Source organism: Pristis pectinata, chromosome 1, assembly GCF_009764475.1.
Source record: "Pristis pectinata isolate sPriPec2 chromosome 1, sPriPec2.1.pri, whole genome shotgun sequence".
In the NCBI taxonomy this organism is placed as follows: Eukaryota; Metazoa; Chordata; class Chondrichthyes; order Rhinopristiformes; family Pristidae; genus Pristis; species Pristis pectinata.
In genome coordinates this window covers 111,877,678-111,898,100 of record NC_067405.1, presented here as the reverse complement: position 1 = coordinate 111,898,100, position 20,423 = coordinate 111,877,678, and the positions used below count along the sequence as shown (strand labels likewise).

The following is a 20,423-nucleotide window of genomic DNA, read 5'->3' as shown; positions in this document are numbered from 1 at the left end:
CAATTTGTTAGCTTCAAATTATCTTGAAAATATAGTTCAAACATGAAACAGGATGTTATTGAGGGTAATATAAGAGTTATAAAACAACTACCAGTTTATTTTCATTTCTCTTTTACATTTAATTATTTTATTTACTTAGGACGAAGATCCTCCCAGTGTGGGACAAGTAATCTCAAAGCCACGCAAGGGATTACACAAATACTCACTTGGCACAATGTTAGCCAAAGTTGGCCAGTGTCCATTTCGTCCACAAGAAGTACATCATCCTGAGGTAAAAAGTAGTGTACTTTGTAGTAGGCTTGTTGCTTTAGATAGATTGTACATCCATGTAGTCTGGATGCTACATGGGAAGATGCTTCAAGGATTCCAATGATCACTGAGAAACAGAAGGGCCATTAGAAATTCAAAATATCACTTCCAGAAAAGAGGGCTATGTTTTACAAACTCGGTTAAGTTTTTCTGAGGAAGTCACCAGGATAGTGGATGAGGAAAATCTGGTAGTCATGTCTATCTGGACAAAAAACAATGGATTTCATAGGTCAAAATCTGTTATGTCAGTAGGAATTTGACACATTGATTAAGGAATTGCTGCATTCCTACAGTCAGAAAGTTGTAAACACTCAGCAGGTCCATTGCCTGTGTCATCTTCCAGACTTAATTAAATTACTTAAAGGATTGGAGAGTAATTTTTCAGATTATTTTTTCACATTTTAATGCAGTGTTTTTCCTTTCCCAGGAGTTTAGCTAGAAAGTAGAAAGTCCCTGGTTATGTACGAACATACAAATTAAACCTACGCCAGCAGTTAATAACATTGTGCTGATCTGACTGTAACATCAGCTCTGCATTCCCATCTATCCATGTGGTAACATTCTATTCCTTACTTAACAAGCATCTTTCTTACTTTCTCTGCTTTAAAAACCTTTCTGCATCTTTCTTTCTCTGCTTTAAAAATATTAATATTCAACAACTTCTCCATTGCACTTTGAGGTAGTGGTAAGAATACTTATGCAATAGATTGTTTGTTTCCTATGGGAAGTTTGTCCTATAAGGAGAAATTAAACAGACCAGTCTAATAGTCTCTGGTGTTAGTAGAAAGAGAAGTGATCTTACTAAAACATGGAAAATTCTTATGGGGCTTGGCAGGAGAGATGCAGGGATGATACTTCACCTTACTGAGGTATCTCAAAATAAGGGATGCCATTCAGAACTGAGAAGAGAAGAAATTTCTTCACCCAGATGCTGTAATCAGTGAACCTTTGAAATTCCTTTCCCTAGAGAGCAGCAGAGCCCCAGTTGATGAGTATATTTATGAGAAAGCTTGCTGTTATTTTTGGATGTTAAACAACTGAAGGGATATCAGCTCAGCTCAGGAGATTGGCACAGAGCTAAAATGAGAGATGTGACCTGAAATGGGCCTGGAACCACTGAACTTTTGGTTCAGAAAGAACACGAGACATGTAGGAAAAAGAAGAGATGTACATACTAAAGGCAGTAGAGTAGGAAGAAGAAACAGAGGGACAGAGCATGTACCACCTGGCTCAATGACAGCTTCTATCCCGCTGTTATCAGGTTCTTAAAAGGACCTCTCATATGCTAAAGATGAATTTTTGATCTCCCAGTCTACCTGGCCGCAATCCTTGCACTTTATTTGTTGCCCTGCACTGCACCTTCTCTGTAGCTGCAACACTGTTTTCTGCAGTCTGTTTTCTTCTTACTACCTCAATGTACTTATGTATGGCATGATCTGCCTGGATGGCATGGAAACAAAGTTTTTCAGTGCATCTTGGTACACATAACAATAAACCAATATCAATGGCAGAAGAGCAGGAATAGAAGCTTGTCAGCGTCCACATCCGGAGCTAGAAGGTATCAGCATCTTTTTTTTTGTGGTGAATTTGTATCTCTGTGAATCGTTGTTAAAAATAGGAAGGATGTTAGGATTTGCTGAATGATATGATTTAGATTTATCTACTTATAGATACACATGACTTATTCAGGGTTATCATGGTGAACCAAATCTCAGTAACCAAGGCCAAAAATATAAAAGTATCACGTCATTTTGCTCTAACAAAATTAGGATGCCAGTCCTAAATTTGTAAAATAACCCCACAATTACAACTTGTTAGGTAGAAATTACTCTGAAAATATAGTTCAAACATGAAACAGGATGCCATTGAGGGTAAAAAAAAGTTATAAATTCTGGCCATGTCTACCGGGACTTCCAAAAAGCATTGGATTTCACAAGTTAGAATATATTACCTCAGCAGGAATTTGACACATTGGTTTAGGAATTGGTTCCATTCCTTTCGCCAAAAAGTTGTAGACACTCAGGAAGTCCATTGCTCATGCCATCTCCCAGACTAGTTTACATTACCTGAGGGGTTGGGCAGTAATTTTCCAGAATATTCTTTCACATTATAGTATTTTTTTCTTTCCCCAGTAGTTTGCAAGGCTGCTAGAGGTTATGTACAAAAATACAATTCAAACCTACTCCATTTAATAAGATTATGGTTCATCTTACTGTAATGTCAACTACTCATGATCTTTTCACCTCCTTGCTTGTCATGTATTTATCTACTCTGCTTTAAAAATATTCAAATATTTCTTCCACTTCTCTATGAGAAAGAGAATTTCAAAGACTCACCACTATCTAAGACAAAAAATGTCACATTTCTGTCTTAAATGGACAGCCCCTTATTTTTGAACAGTGACCTCTAGTTCTAGATTTTCTCACACGAGGGAACATCCTATTCATATCCACCCTGTCAAGATCACTTATGAGCTTATATGTTTCAATTTTACACTTCTAAACTCCAGCATTATTCACTATAGCCAGTCCAACTATTCCTCATATGACCATGTGTCTATTCAAGGTATTAGTCTGGTCCACTTCCCCTGAGCTGCTTCCAACACATTATAATCCGTCCTTAAATAAGGAGTTGAATACGGTACACAGTACTCCAGATCACCGTACTGTAGGAACCATGTGGATGCACTGGAGACGATGTAGAGGATATTCACCAGTGTGTTGCCTGGGATGGAATGTTTCAGTTGTGAGGAGAGACTGGACAGACTGGGTTTGCTTCACAGGGCCTCTTTGCTTTGCCTAGTCTACTCAATCTCTCCTTATTCGGCATACTTGCAGTTCATGGAAACAGTCTAGTAAACCTTCACTGCAAGTACAGCCTTTCTTAGGGAAGGAAACTAAAACTGCACACAATACTCCAGGTGCATTCTCTATTTGTGCAGTAAAATGTCTTTACTCTTGTATTTAAACACTAATAATCATTCCTAATTGCTTGTTTCATCCACATGTTGGCTTTCAGTGACTTGTGCAGAAATACATCCCTTCAAAGTCCCTTTGAACATCAACTCCACTCAATCTCTTACCATTTAAAATACAATCTGCTTTTCCCAGTTTGTACACTAAAGCGGAAAGCTCCATTTTTTCATATTACATTCTGCTATGTTCTTGGCCATTCACTCAGCTTGCAAAGAAGCCTCTTTGCATCCTCCTTTGTACTCACAATCTCACCTGGTTTAGTATCATCAGCAAATTTAGAAATATAACATCTAGTCCCTTTAGCCTCTTCATTGATACAAATTGTGAATAGTGAATTCTTAAGTGTGATTTTTTTTTGACAAATACTTATTCCCTTCAGTTCCTCATTCTTGCCAGACTCTTTATTCTTTAACATTTCTGGGCGTATTTTGGGGAATTCTTTGATGGACCACGTGGTCTTTCCATGTCAGCCATGCATATGTGTTTGTGGCATTATTGCAGTAGTCGTATATGTTGTTAACATTAAGTGCCCAAGCCAATTCACTTTTATTGTATCAGTAATGCGTAATACCATTTAAATTTACTTCACTACAACTTGTACTTGATTCAAGTGCAAGGTTAATTCGTATAAATGACATATAATGACTAAATTATGAAAGAATTGCAATTCTAAATACCAAGATCGTATTTTGGGAGATAATCTAAATTGTAATCTTGGAAGTATAAATGAACAATTCAAATGTATTTGCAATAAATTGTTTCCTTTGCATCGATTTTAGCTGCCTAATATATCGCCATCACCATATTGCTTTAACCATGTACTTACATCTCCTTATGATTTGCAGAACTGTGTGGAGATCACTCATTTCAGAAAACTTGTCAATCAGACGCACATTAAGAATGATTAAGTGCTGAGGTTCAGAGAAAGTTGAGTTTCACACATTTTATGCATCACAGTGATTTCCCTGTGATATATAACATAATTATTTTGGCCTGGTTTGATCTTTGTTGTGCTTTAAATCCAGATATTGGTCTGGCACTTGCCTGTAAATTAAGTCAAAAATATTAAGAAGTAAGTGAAGCCTCTATCATTTATATGTGATGCAGATTGGGAGCAATGCCTCATTTTGTTTATAAATGCCTCATTTATAAACAACGCCTCATTATAGGAAGGATCTGGAGGTGTTGGAAAGGATGCAGAGGAGATTTACCAGGATGCTGCCTGGATTAGAGAGTATGGATTATGAGGAAAGACTAAAGGAGCTAGGGCTTTACTCTTTGGAGAGAAGGAGGATGAGGGGAGACATGATAGAGGAATAGATAGAGTGGACAGTCAGCGCCTCTTTCCCAGGGCACCAATGCTCAAAACAAGAGGACATGGCTTTAAGGTAATGGGTGGGAAGTTCAAGGGAGATGTCAGAGGGAGGTTTTTCACCCAGAGAGTGGTTGGTGCATGGAATGCACTGCCTGAGGAGGTGGTGGAGGCTGATACGTTGGTCAAGTTCAAGAGATTGTTAGATAAGCATATGGAGGAATTTTAAGATAGAGGGATACGTGGGAGGAAGGGGTTAGATAGTCTTAGGTGTGGTTTGAAGGGCAGCACAACATGGTGGGCCGAAGGGCCTGTATTGTGCTGTATTGTTCTATGGTTCTATGGTTCAATGCATGGATTTGCATTAGCCATACTGTGTGGACATAATCACCTTCTGTGGCTGTGTGATACCTGTGGCAAATTTTATGTTAGTTCTTGGGATAATGAAGGTGATATGTGATTTTATCAAATGATATGACAAACTTAATATTTAGTTACTAAAGGTATCAATTTTTAGGATATTTTCCAAATGTTTTCTTTTGTCAATGACAGTCGCGCTGTAGCCAGCCGCATTTTCTTCACAGAACTGCCTATGTTATCAGATCGGCGTAATTTATTCTATATATTATTATTGTGGACATTTAATTCTTTTATCATTAACTATGGAAAACAGCTATAAACAATCCTAGACTATGGTAGCTTTGACAAGAGAGTAGTGAATCTATGGAATTCGCTGCCCAGGGAAGCAGTAGAGACTACCTCATTAAATATATTTAAGACACAGTTAGATAGATTTTTGCACAGTAGGGGAATTAAGGGTTATGGGGAAAAGGCAGGTAGGTGGATCTGAGTCTACGGCCAGATCAGCCATGATCTTATTGAATGGCGGAGCAGGCTTGATGGGCCAGATGGCCTACTCCTGCTCCTATTTCTTATGTTCTTATGTAACCAATGATAGAATGATCAAATTATCAAAGACATTTAGAAACTGTTGGAAAACATCAATAGTTAAAAACTGATTTTAAAAAATTGATAAAATTAATTATTTAACACATGTAAATTAATTTAATAATTGAAATGTCTAATACCAGAGGGTATGCTTTAAGGTGAGAGGGGAAAAGTTCAAAAGGGATCTACAAGGCAAGTTTTTTACACAGAGAGAGGTGGGTGCCTGAAATGCGCTGCCACGGGTGGTGGTGGAGGCAGATACAATAGAGGCATTTAAGAGGCTCTTAGATTGGCACACAAATATGCAGGGAATGGAGGAATATGGATCTTGTGCAGGCAAAAGGGATTAGGTGTCATAAGCTTAATGAGTTCAGCACAACATCATGGGCTGAAGGGTCTGTTCCTGAGCTGTACTGTTCTATTTTCTACGTTCTAATATAATGCAGATGTTTTTCTGGGGTTAACTTTATTACTCTGATAACGTAAACAGCAATTCGTGTTATGAGTTATGGATAAACTGATCTGATAATGATAAAACAATCAGTTTTGGAAATGTTTCATGCCCCACCATAAATAATGCATAATTACTGCTTTTTTAAAATAAGTAAAGAATCAGTGTGCACTATTAATATGAAACTTAACATTTTATACCTATGGTTATTGAAGCTGTTCAACTGTGCTTCACTTATTATTTCCCCTTCAAGATTTTACTTGTGTGCTATTTTCTTTTTTGCCACTTAGAACTCCGATGATGACAGCAGCACAGGGCAGATTAGTGAAGGTCAGATGCCCAGACTTACAAAAACAGCAGAAAGCATCCTGATTGGACAGCCACAAAACATCAATCTTTTCTCAATGAATAGTGACATAAGCATCCCGCGAACAAGACGCTCACCATCATCTGGGCAGTTTAATATTCAGACAGGTAACCACTGCAATAGAGCTATTTATTGAATATGGTTATTCGAAGGAAGTCTTGAGTAAGTTCTGTTCTACGTATCCCTTATATGACATACCCCAAGCCTTTCAAGCAAACAGTATGTTTTTAATTCTTCAGGCTTCATGAACAAGATATCTCTTTTCAGTTGGATACTGATTAAGGGCTGAATACCACTAGTAGGAGTCATTTCTCTTATTTCCATTGTAATTCTACCCCCACTTTACCCCCACTTGTCTGACATCTCTTGGTGCATCCTAGCTAGAAGATATGCCTGGTAATCTACAGCAAGGCATTGTTCCTTGCTATTTTGCAGGTGAAGATTGTACCAAACTAGTTCACATTTGTATTGCTGAGCTTTCAGTAAGGAATTAACAGACAAGGTTAAATGTTTTTGATAACTTTCACCCCTCTCTTCTCTTGAAACCACTAATTGATTCCATGTATATTCTCGGGAAGAGCAGGCAAAAGGCTGTAATTTATATGTGAATATTGCTACAGAATCAAGAGATTATATGACGACATAAGATATCAGAGCCAATTCTATACTGTCCTCATCCAATACACACATGACATTTTGGTATTGATGTCAATGATTAGAAATTAGGAGCAAAAGCTATCACTGCTTTTGTTTTCTCTTCCTGAATGTCATTAGATTTTATTATCACAAATACCCAGATTTTTCAGTACCTGTGACAGTTGTACCTCTTTATAAAAAAAAGTTTGGTGTCAGGAGCAGTCACTCTCACCTCACTTTTGGAATTCAGCTCTTTCTGTGATGCCTGCACACATCCAGACACCAAAATTTGCAGTCAGTTTTACAGAGCACAGTAATGACAGAGAAAGGAGGCAATTTTGTTGTCATCAAACCTTCAATCAATACTATGATATCATTGTACGTTAAGCACATGCTAACCGGTAGCACTCACATCTGCTATAATGAAGTGCTTTGAGAGGTTGTTTATGGCTAGAAATAACTCTGGCCTGAGCAAGGACCTGGACCTGCTGAAATTTGCCTACCACCACAACAGGTCTACAGCAGATGCAATCTCACTAGCTCTCCACTCTGCTTTGGAGCACTAGACAACAGCAAAACATATGTTAGGCTGGTGCTTATCGATTACAGCTCAGCATTCAATACCATTATCCCCTTGGTATTAATCACCAAGCTTCTAAACCTGGGCCTCTGTACCTCCCTCTGCAACTGGATCCTTGACTTCCTCATCGGGACACCACAGTCAGTATGGATCAGTAATAACATCTCCTCCACGCTGACAATCAACACAGGCGCACCTCAAGGATGTGTGCTTAGCCCACTGCTCTTCTCTCTCTGCACTCATGACTGTGTGGCTAAGCACAGTTCAAATGCCATTTATAAATTCTCAGATGACACCACTGTTGTTGGTCAAATCTCAGGTGGCAACGAGGAGGCGTACAGGATTGAGATAGATCAGCTGGTTGAGTGGTGTCGCAACAACAAACTCGCACTCAACATTAGCAAGACCAAGGAATTGATTGTGGAATTCAGGAAGGGGAAGTTGGAAGAACACACACCATTGAGGGGTCAGCGGTGGAAAGGATGAGCAGCTTTAAGTTCCTGGGTGTTAACATCCCTGAGGATCTATCCTGGGTCCAACACATTGATGCAATCATGAAGAAGGCATGCCAGTGGCTCTACTTCGTTAGGAGTTTGAGGAGATTTGGTCATGTCACCAAAGACTCTTGCAAATTTCTACAGATGTACGGTGGAGAGCATTCTGACTGGTTGCATCACAGCCTAATATGGAGGCTCCAATGCACAGGATCGCAAGAGGCTGCAGAGGGTTGTAGACTCAGCCAGCTCCACCATGGGCACAACCCTCCCCACCATTGAGGACATCTTCAAGAGGCGGCACCTCAAGAAGGTGGCATCCATCATTAAGGACCCTCACCATCTGGGACATGCCCTCTTCTCATTACTAACATCAGGGAGGAGGTACAGGAGCCTGAAAATCCACACTCAGTGACTCAGGAGCAGCTTCTTCATCTCCACCGTCAGATTTCTGAATGGTCCATGAACATCACCTCATTGTTCCTTTTTTTTGCACTAAGTATTTATTTTGTAATTTATAGTAATTTTATGTCTTTGCACCATATTGCTGCAGCAGACAACAAATTTCATGTCATATAAGTCAGTGATAATAAACCTGATTCTGATTCTGACTCTGATTAAGCTTTATTCTCCAACCTCTGTGATCCCAAATCTGTGCAAGTTCTTTAGTGCAGTGTTACTGTAATTTGACCATCCATATATAGTTCCTGTAATAAGGGTGACATTTCTTTCAAACATTTGTTACATCTATAAAGTATTATTATTAATTTGTGTTTGCAAGTTGCATCTTTCCATTTTCATTGTATGCGTTCAACTCATTGAAGGAAACAGTAGTACTCGGAAGTACTTCGTTCCGATAATTAACGCATTAATGTTAACTAGCATGCTTGGCACCAATCTAAGCTCTCCCATCACCATCAATCCTGGCAGTGCCCGCAATGTCAACACACTTGTGGAGTAGGAACCTAGCAAAACAGGACAACCAAACAATCCATTTATGGAGAAGGCCTCAGTGAAGGATGTTTATTGGGAAGAAAGAAGATTAAATTCATACATGACCACCCCCCACCCCCGGCTTTAAAAATGCTTAATATAGGTTATAGGGTTGATGTCCTGGGTCCTCCCCCAAGAGAAGATATGTTGCAATAAACAGGAAATTGTAGCTCCATTTTCAATGCATTTGTCACATATGTACATGTTCTGCTGCTGTCAGTAAGCAATAAAGCAAACTACTGACTACAGGCACCTGTTTAAGGTTTAAGGGTGTGTCTTTAAGAATTGACATCATCAGCAAATGCAAAGATCTGTTACGTGGTCTTCAAGGCCAGCAGCATGCGGTGAAGACCATTCAAGCTGACTGCAGAACTCCATCGGGAATTCCTCAGGTACACTGAGAGATGGGTAAATTGCATGTATGACAGCTGTAACTACTTACAAAATAGCTGCCGACCAGCACTTTGGGAAATCTGGCCAATCGCTTTATACCTGTTGGAGAATTTTCACAGCAGCAGTTGGCTTTAAGAGAGTCGTGAAAGGATGGAAACAGTTTACATGTTCTAAAGCAGAATATCAAATGCCCTCTATACTTGTGACAATTCCTGTTTTTGTAAAGAAGTTATCCAAGTGCATGTTGCAAAAAATGATACACGGTGGAAAGCTGCAATTATGACAACACTAAATCGCTTGTACCTTTTCAATGTAATAGATCCTCCATACAGTCAAGAAACTGTAATGTATTGTAAATGTGTTTTTGAGTTGGCTTGGATTCCAGTGAGAGGGACCAGTTCTAGTAGAGTAGCTGTTTTTGTTCATAATACCCCACTTTGATTCTTCAAATAATCACAGTCCAGGCCCAAGCATGTGTAAACTATATAGTTAGAGCCAATTAGTTGTATCACTTGCAGCAAGTTTGTTATAACAATAGGAGGGCTGAGGGTTTAGTAAGCTGTCTTCTACAATGTGAGTCACAGAATTTTTTCAATCAGGAATGCTTCAGAATTTCTGGTGGGTAATTACACGATCTTGTGAAAAGCAATGCATGCTATAATTTGTCGAGAATCTAATCAGCATAACATTAAATTTGGTTTAAGGTCATTGAAAATCACTGGGGTAGAGGAAAATGAGGGTCAAATACCATTTAGATTCTAGAAATTATTATTTTATGTTAATAATGTGCCAAAAATAAAGTTTGATGCTATGAACCAATCATGTCTGCATATTTACAAAAATAAATTTATGGAAACATTTCTCTTTTTAAGATAGCCATTTAAAAAATATTGAGTGCAAATACTGAAGATGTAAGAAAAAAAAGGCTATAAAATACCAGAAATGGTGACATCAGGATCTCCTGTGCCTCATGTTTTGGGGCACCACTTGATCCCTATTTAGAACTCTTAAAAATGCAGGAAAATGACCTCACAGGTCTATTCTATTTCATGGAGGCAGAACTAAGGGGGGCTTTGGTTTATATAACTTGAGAATGGCTTAAGCACTTTAATTCATGACCAGTAATCTCTCATTGTAAAACTGACCCATATTCAGTAATGCGCACACTTTCTCAAAAGGAAATGGTGTAAGTCTTGCATAATATCTACACCGAAACTTTCCAATAAATTCTTGGCCCTTTTGCTTTTCTTCCTTAGCCATGTCCTTTTCAATGCATTTTTCATGAACTTACTATGCAACAGAAAACATTGACTAAAATTTGATCCACATTTTAATCCTATATTAATACACATGTTGCTGCATGTTTGCAGTAATGTTTTTTGTTCAAAGTAATGTAGAAACAATCAAGTGTTAATTAGTCCAGTGCAAATAGTATATTACTAGTCTGACTACTATAATATTTAACCTTTGTATATTTCCTTGTGGCAGAGTAAATCACAACTGATTTCTGTGATTAGGTATTGTTGAAGCAATTGCTTTGAATTCACTGCTGCTTTGCTAATATTGGCAACAAACTCTCATAAGTTAAACTGCTTGTATTCTCCGATCTTCAGCAAAGAATTGATGTCACAATTTGTTGGGAAAATAATTGCAGCAGATGGTGGTAGATTGGGAGAAGCTGGATTCTTTGACACTTCAGCAATCCTGTTACCAGCATACTGTATAATTTTTGATACTTTGAATATTTTTAATACAATCAATGGTTCCTTTTTTAGAAAAGAATGGAAGAGAGTCTGAAGCTAGCTATGGGCCTCTGACCTTGGGAGATCTTGAAATATGCCCAATCCCAGCACAGCAGACCAGAAAAGTGACAATTGCACCCCGGAAGACTCCTGTAGTGGGCGATCAGGGACAGGTAAAAACCTAAGAAGCTTTAAGCCTCCTTGAATAGCTATTCCTGTTGTAATTGGATATGTAAGCAAAAATTAAATAGCTTTTGGAGCAACTTGAAAGTCAGTCAGAGATTTAGGATTTAATGCACTTTCAGCCATACAACGAGCAGGCAAAATGTCGCTGGTGCTGTGAAATGTCAGCAAACACTTTTCTCTCTTAACCTTGATTATGCATTTTACGGTGGCTAGAAGTTATAAATAGACCACAACAAGAAATAGAAAGACTTTGAAAGTTAGAGCTAGGGAGTTGAGATTAATTTTTAGCTGCAAAATATTTCTATCCTTTTTGACTTGATTTTTATTAATCAGTTATATTGATGTTTCCAGGACTGTATAGTCACTACCTAATACTTAGATGATTGACAATAGCAACTGTTGGTTCCTTACAGTAACTTAACGCTTCTCTGGGCAAACTAAACACCTTGGCCTATAGATTGTACTTTGAATGCAATTGGTAAAGCAGGTTCAAATTGTACTTAAAATGGTTTTAATAAGGATTTTTGTTCTCCTTGTTTTCTCTCAATCATATTTGTGTAGCATTGAATATTTTTTCATGAGCATTCCCAATCAAGTAGTGCAGTAAAATGTAAAAAAAATCTACCAAAATATTATATTAAACTGTAGTAACTCAATACAGTTTTATTAATATAGCTAAAATTGGGTCACAATAATTAAGTATTTTAATCAACGTCAGGTCCATTAACTGTAAGTAACCCAATATTATTTTTGTGAAAATGCACTTTTGGTCAGTTTGTTAAATGAATTAGAAAAAAAATTATCCACATTAGTGATCTTGTACTTGACCAAACTCTGAATTTTAAGACTATATTCAAGTGTCTACAAACAGGCACAACTATATGAAAACACAGCTGTGATTGTGGGTCAGTTTTGTGGGTGTGGATGGCTTAAGTTATAAATTTTTATTGTAACACAAAAGATTGCAGAAACTTGATTTCCATTGGAAAAGAGCCCTTGAAATACCATTTGTGCTGAAATGCCCGACACTGGTTCCTTTTCAATGCAAAGAAACACACAGATTTGTGTTAGCTCTTTGGCTGCAAGACATTTGAACACTGTGGTTCATAATCTGAAATTTGTAAGATGTGGTGATTCAGTTTATTGTACCAATGATTTTCATGACTCCCTGCTGTTTTAAGCATTTCACCCTGGTTTTTAATTAATTCAATATTAAGGTTAGGATTAAGTTTGTGTCAAAATAGTTCTTGAACCTCTCACAGCTTTTTATGTCCATGCTGAAACCTAATTTGTTCTCATTAGGTTTAAGAAAATTCCTGTTTGGGTCTAATATATAGGCAGTCACGAGTTAGTTAAAACACCCTGGCCTTGAAAATAGTTTGTGCTGGGAAAGCTGCATTAAAAGGTAATGGACAGAGGGCCAGTCCATGTTCTGTGCATCGTTCCACCACAGTGAGATTTGTATTGATTGGGAGACCCCAGGTGGTGGAATTGGCCTTAACATGCACAAAGGCCTTGCCTCTGCTGCCTTCACCTTTGTGGAGCAATTGGAGCAACTCTGGGAGATCACAGGGTAGGCTGGAGGGGTTTGTTTAAAAGGAATGGTCATGGCATCAATTGGGGGGCTGAGAGGAGATAAAGAGCATAAGTATCGGAGTCATGATCACAAAAGGACAATGGAGAAGATTATGCTGAGATCTATTAGAGGGAGTAGATGTTTTGGTTACATTCGTAATCAGACTAGGAACTGCACACGGTATTTGTATTGGTTTATTATTGTTTCGTGTACTAAAATGCAGTGAAAAACTTCTGTTTTGCGTGCCATCCAGACAGATTATGCCATTCATAATTACACTGAGATAGTAAAAAAAAAGACAGAATGCAGAATATTGTGTTACAGTTACAGAGAAAATACAGTGCAAGTAGACAAATAAAGTACAAGGGCCATAACGAGGTAGATTAAAATTTCAAGAGTTCACTTTTAGTGTATGAAAGGTCCATTCAAGAATATGATAACAGTGGGATAGAAGCTGTCCCTGAGTCTGGTGGTTTGTGCTCTCAGGCTTTTGTGTCTTCTGCCCGATGGAAGAGGGAAGAAGAGAGAATGTCTGGGGTGGGAGGAGTTCTTGACTATGTTAGCGGCTTTCCCGAGGCAACAGGAAGTATAGACAGGGTTGATGGAGGGGAGGCTGGTTTGCATGATGGACTGAGCTATGTTTACAACTCTCTGCAATTTCTTGCAGTCTTGGGCAAAGCAGTTGCCATGCCAAGCTGTGGTATATCCGGATAGGAGGCTTTCTATGGGAAATCTAACAGAGACCCACGATAGAAAAAAATTAATAATTTAGAGCAGACCTGAGTGTGGGTGGTTCTAAACTCCAGACTACATAGAATCAGATTGGATCAGGCAGGACTCATTTCCACATTCCATAATGTTGGCTTCCACATGTGCAAATTGTGGCCACAGTGCAAGATTAACTTTTACAGAGATGGCAGCATAACTTGCATTGCAGACTGCTGGATGCCATGTCGCATGCACCTTGATGCATTACCATTTCCATATGCATGGAGAAATCAGAAGCAATTTAGCAGCATAAACAATAGATGCAGCTTTTCCCATTAAATTCTACTGCTTAGCACACATAAACTATGCATAATTTGGCAGAATTTCTAGAACAGCGCAGTAGGCTATTTGATATGCATACAATATTCTGTTTCATAGCAGTTATTGGAATTATTTATCAAATTTTCCAAATAACATGTTGATGATACCATGCCATTCTCTTGCACAAAAATCTGAGGTTAATTTCTACTTTCATATCCTTCTTAGTTTAGTATGTTACTCTGGTATCAAAACAGGCTGGTTTGTCCAAGATTGTGTCCATCATTAGTGGCTATTATTGACATTGTCTGCGATGTAACATGGAAATTTAAAGCGCATAATATACAGAGAATGTGGTTTTGATACTCCAGTAGATCAGTGGGATGGATTTTCGGCTTTGCCTGAGTGATAATCTCACAAAGTGGATAACCTACACTTTAAGAATTGAAATCAATAAACATCAGGCAAGTTCCATAAAGGCTGGTGAATCTGCTGTGCTGGAATATCCCCCGAACTCTGTAGACAAAAATCAGACTAAAATGTGTTCACTAGGAAATGCACTATGCTTATAATTTGGTCTTTAATATTTCAGATTGTAAAGGCTAATGATACTTATAAACCAAGTGTCAGAAGATTAAATTGCTTAAACAAATAGTTTGCTTTGTATCAATGAGTGTTTATTTCTCCATCTACATTGTACCTATTCTAAACTTTTTACTGAGCCATCCAACTGAGATTTTTAGTTCAGTGCAGTTATACTGAATATAAACGAATGTAAACTAAAGCCTCAGTGAAAATCACAAAAACTTGTTTCCTAATGGAGTTTCATGGAATGCTAACCTTCACCCTATCAGTTTGGGAAGGTGCAGTAAGTAATTTCTGTGCGATCCAGTCTCGGAGATCTGCTATACTTCATTGCAGATCCACATATTAAAGTAATGCAATTCAAAAAGGCAGCACATTTTAAACTAGTATCAGAAATGCATGTTATTAAGTGAACCAAATTCTACATAGAACAAATCAAAATAAATTCTCATATAATCCATTCATTACAAAATAGTCTCATTTGACTTCAAACAAGCCTCTGGGGGGGGTTTAATCTCCTTGAAGGGGTCCACCACTGAGTCAATTAAGTGTAAGGGAATACTTTGTCTTCAGTTGTCCAAAGTTGACCTGTAGCTCAATGAAAAATGTAATGCTCTCCGCAATTCTCCTTTCATATAATTTTAGATTCCTCGTTGTGTAATTACATTATGTACATAATTTAGCTGTATTACAGAATATTTTGTATTTCTGATTATCTTGTCAGTGCACCAGCCACTTTGCCTTCTTGAATCCACTGCAGTAAGAATTTAACTTAGTTATCTAACCTGACTTTATCGCATTCTGAACATGGATTTATTCAGATAGTCAAGCAGTAGATTTTCCTTTTGTTATGCATTGCACTGTGTGTGTGCATCTTCAATCTAATGCGATTTTTTTAAAGTGAGGATATTATTTAGCTTGCATAATTGAACAATGCAAGAGATTGACACGTAGAAAATTGATTACCTGCACTTTCTTCTCTCTAGTTTATAAAAGGAATTTGATTCTAAAGTTGTTCTTCAGTTCTTTAAAGGATCATTCAGTTTTCCATTAATGTACATATATCAGAAAACATATTTCCAAAACATTTTGAAACTGGACAGTGCAGCATTCCAGCATTCTCCTTGGTCCCCATTTGCCCAGAATAGAAAATCACCCAGGTGGGACAGTAAAAACAAGATTTGTACTAAGAACAAATTTTATTTTTCCTTTTGCTGTATTCATTTTCACCGACACCACCTTTAGGTTAAATAATTGGAATTAGTCACACATAGTGTTATTCAAGAAGTAATTCTGGTAAACATTTTAGAGGTGTTATTTAGGATATCCTCATCAGAATCTGAATTCTGATATTCTGATTCTGAATCAGAATTCAGAATCGAATTCTTAATGAAAGCATTTTTTACTAAGAGTGTTCAGAAAAGAGATTTAGATTACATTCTTCTTTGGACATTTATTTAGGGTGATGACATAGCAGTAACAGAGCAAAAACAAGCAAGTGCACGAGTGATACAAGTTGAAAGTAGAACCAAGGACTTACGACCAGGTAAGACGGTTCATCTTCTCTTACATTGACAGAAGTTTTGATAGTAATAACAAATAATCTTACGGTGTACAGAAATGGTAATGAAAGCTTCTAAGAGTATTGAACAATATTCAAGTGAGTGTGAAAAACTTGTGGATTTATTCATTGCAGAGTTTAGAACTATGCAGTTACTTCTGCTGCATTACATCTTTTCCATTCCCATATCAAACCTGCATCTGTCTGTTGTTTCCCCATGACTCTCCTGCCCTCTCTACCTTTTGCCATAAGACCCAGCTGCTCCTCCCCTTTGAGTCCATTTCTCTTTCTAACCACATACTTAGTGCCATTGTCATTTGTTCTTTTTCTCTTAGAAATAACCTGCTCCCCATAAAGACCATTGTTATCGTACTGCCTTGACCTTTACATTGGCACTCACCTCCAACATCCCCTTGCTCTCTAATGTTCATGAACATGTCACCACCACCTAGTTCTCTGCTCAACCTACTTAAAATCCCTGTTCAAAACCTTCACACAGGGCTGCAGTAGTCCTAAACCAAATTAACAATATCCTGTTGGAGGTACAGAGGAAAGCAAGCATGCTTAAATGTCACCTCCACCCCAATGCATCTAATGATAATGGTGAGTTTACCGTATCATAGTTACAACAGCATCTATCACCATTGTAACTCTCATATGTTAAACTCACAGTTATCATGTTCATTCAGAGTACATGGAATAAAATTAAAAAAAACAGGAGTAATTCTTAACACGAAGGGAGGGAGGTTGAGCAGAAGCTAATATTATTTAACATGTAAAATATGAAGGAAGATAATTACAACTTTAGTCAGGAATGAGGAATCTTTTCTACTGGAAGTGGAAAACTATATAACATAGAAACAGGCCATTTGGCCCAATCAATCTATGCCGGTGCATTTGCTCCTCTTGTGCCTCCTCCTATCATTCCTTATCATTTGTGAGTATTGCCTTCTTTTCCCATCTCTCTTGTGTGCTTATCTAACTAAAAAATAAATGCACCTATACTGCTCCCAGTGCTGGTGAGTACCACATTCTCATCACTCTTCAGATAAAATTCCTCTGAATTCCCTATTTTTTTCCATTCATCTTATGTTGATGCCCTCTGGTTTATTCTGTCTCCACAGATTTTTATGTATCAAGGGAATCAGGGGATATGTGATTAGTGTAGGAAAGTGACACTGAGGTAATAGATCAACTATAACATTCTTGAATAGCAGAGCAAGTACATGATCTTATTATTTTCTCATGACAAAAACTGATTCTGAAAATTCTCCGGGTAGACTGTAGTCTCACATAATCTTTATTTTCCGACTGTGTTCTTCAAAAAAAGCAGAAAGCATATGTTGGCATGTATAATAATTATAGTAATTGATATACAAATTAAGAATACTTTGATATGATTCCTTAGTCACATCAGAATCAGGTTTATTATCACTGACTTAGATGTTGTGAAATTTGTTGTTTTGTGGCAGCAGTACAGTGCAAAGACATGAAATCACTATAAATTGCAAAATAAATAAATAAATCAATAGTGCGAAACAAACGGAATAATGAAGAGTGTTCATGGATTGTTCAGAAGTCTGATGGCGGGGGAGAAGAAGCTGTTCCTGAAACATTGGGTGTGGGTCTTCAGGCTCCTGCACCTCCTCCCTGATGGTAGTAATGAGAAGAAGGCATGTCCCAGATGGTGAGGGTCCTTAGTGATGAATGCCACCCTCTTGAGGCACTGTCTCTTAAAGATGTCTTCAATGGTGGGGAGGGTTTTGCCATGGTTAAGCTGGCTGAGTCTACAACCCTCTGCAGCCTCTTGCTATCCTGTGCGTTGGAGCCTCCATATCGGGCTGTGATGCAACCAGTCGGAATGCTCTCCACCATACGTCTTTTGAAACTTGCAAGAGTCTTTGGTGACATACCAAATCTCTTCAAACTCCTACAAAGTAGAGCCACTGGTATGCCTTCTTCATGATTGCATCAATGTTTTGGACCCAGGATAGATCCTCTAAGATGTTGACGCCCAGGAACTTGAAGTTGTTCACCCTTTCCACCGCTGATCCCTCAATGAGGATTAGTGTGTGTTTTCCTGACTTCACTTTCCTGAAGTCCACAATTAATTCCTTGGTCTTAATGACGTTGAGTGCGAGGTTGTTGTGATTTCACTCAACCAGCTGATCTATCTCACTCCTGTACGCCTCCTCGTCGCCATCTGAGATTCTACCAACAACAGTAGTGTCATCAGTGAATTTATAGATGGTGTTTGAGCTGTGCTTAGCCACACAGTCATGAGTGCAGGGAGAGTAGAACAGTGGGCTAAGTTTGCATCCTTGAGGTGCGCCTGTGTTGATAATCAGCAAGGAGGAAATGTTGTTAACGATCCCCACTGACTATGGTGTCCCAATGAGGAAGTCAAGGATCCAGTTGCAGAGGGAGGTACAGAGGGCCAGGTTTTGAAGCTTGTTGGTTAATACTGAGGGGATGATGGTGATGAATGTCAAGCTGTAATTGATAAATAGCAGCCTGACGTATGTTTTGCTGTTGCCTAAGTGCTCCAAAGTAGAGTGGAGAGCCAGTGAGATTGCATCCACTGTAGACCTGTTGTGGTGGTAGGCAAATTACAGCAGGTCCAGGTCCTTGCTCAGACAGGAGTTAATTCTAGCTATAACCAACCTCTCAAAGCACTTCATCACAATAGATGTGAGTGCTACTGGGCAATTGTCGTTGAGGCAGCTCACTCTTCTCTTCTTGGGCACTGATATGATTGCTGCCCTTTTTAAGCAGTTGGGAACCTCAGACTGCAGCAGTGAGAGGTTGAGGCTGTCCTTGAACGGTCCAGCCAATTGGTCGACACAGGTTTTCAGTACCCAGCCAGGTACACTGTTGGGGCCTGACGCCTTGCGAGGCTTCAACCTCTTGTATGATGTTCTGACATTGGTCTCCGAGACAGAGATCACAGGGTTGCCAGATGCTGTGGGGATTTGCATAGACGTAGTGTTATTCTCCCTTTCAAAGCGTGCATAAAAGGTGTTGAGTTCATCGGGGAGTGAAGCATCACTGCCATTTAAGCTGTTAGGTTTTGCCTTATAGGAAGTAATGCCATGCAAACCTTGCCACAGATGTCATGCATCCAATTGTGCTCTAACTTCACACGGAATTGCCTTTTCGCTCTCATGATGGCCATTTATTCATTAATTTAGATATGAGATAGCAAAAGTTACAACTCTGGATCATAAAGGATGCAAAGAAAATTCTAAGTCATCCTATATTCATATTCAAGATCTTTGTTGGACACTAAGTTTCAAGAAACTGACTGTTTGGGAATGGATGTCATTCCTTGCTGTCTAATTTTTCACTCACTGTCCACAGAGATGCCTTTCCCAATCTAGGTCATTTAAGAAGCTGTAACTGATTGCTTTTTTTTTCCATTCATTCTCAAATCTTGTGAATGAAGGTCAGTTCTGGTGCTCCCATCCCCCCACAATCTCCGTTCATATAACTAAACCATGCAGGCTGGAAATTGAACTGAAACCTTTCTGGGCTTCTATACGTCAGTCCCACACCAAAAGGAAATTTACTTACTGATCCAGTTAGAGGTTCAATCTGTATTCAAATAGGAATGTCAGAATCACAAGTTATTTCACAGTGCTGGATGAGAGAATCAATTAACTTCACCTCTGCCTGAGTACAGTATAATGCTGCTGATCATATTCCAAGAGTGAAATGCTGCATTCAGGTGGAGCTGGTGGTGGTTTGCTGTAAGGACAGGATTTCCTTAATATTTCAGGTTTATTGGTTAGTTATATCTTTAGAGTTCTGTTTCTTGTGGCAGAATCCTAACAACAATTAAAACAAACAAAGAAGGGCAATGGTAGGATAGTTGACCAGAATTGCTGAGGCCAGTTGAGATGGCAGATGAAAGCCAATATTCTTAAAGTATCACTACCACCACACTGGATCTATCACTCTCATCCTACTTAGAATACATGGAATTAGGCCAAAGAACGGGAGCAATTCCTAACCAAGGGAAAGGGAATGGGACTGAGCAGAAAGTAATGTTGCTTTACATATAAAAGGAGAGAAAATAATTGCCGTTCTAAGGAAATTGTTCTGCTAGAAGCAGGCTACATTGAACATACAGCATAGAAACAGGCCATTTTGCCTAACCAATCTATGCTGGTTATTTTGCTGTCTTCAAGCCACCTTCTATCCTTTTTGGTGTAAGACTATCAGCATTACTCTTGTTTTCCTTCTCTCTTGCATGCTTACCCAGCCACAATATAAATGCATCTAAACTG

General features: G+C 38.5%; 1 protein-coding gene across 2 annotated transcripts in view; it reads left to right on the top strand.

Moving 5' to 3' along the window:
- Positions 1 to 20,423, top strand: part of kiaa0586 (KIAA0586 ortholog) — a 379,886-nt gene that overhangs the window by 327,399 nt on the left and 32,064 nt on the right. For both annotated transcript variants that reach the window (XM_052029700.1, XM_052029708.1), the window contains 4 exons: positions 140 to 271; positions 6,286 to 6,469; positions 11,234 to 11,373; positions 16,035 to 16,119. In XM_052029700.1, the coding sequence (XP_051885660.1) occupies positions 140 to 271; positions 6,286 to 6,469; positions 11,234 to 11,373; positions 16,035 to 16,119 (541 nt within the window). The remainder of the gene's footprint in view (positions 1 to 139; positions 272 to 6,285; positions 6,470 to 11,233; positions 11,374 to 16,034; positions 16,120 to 20,423) is intronic.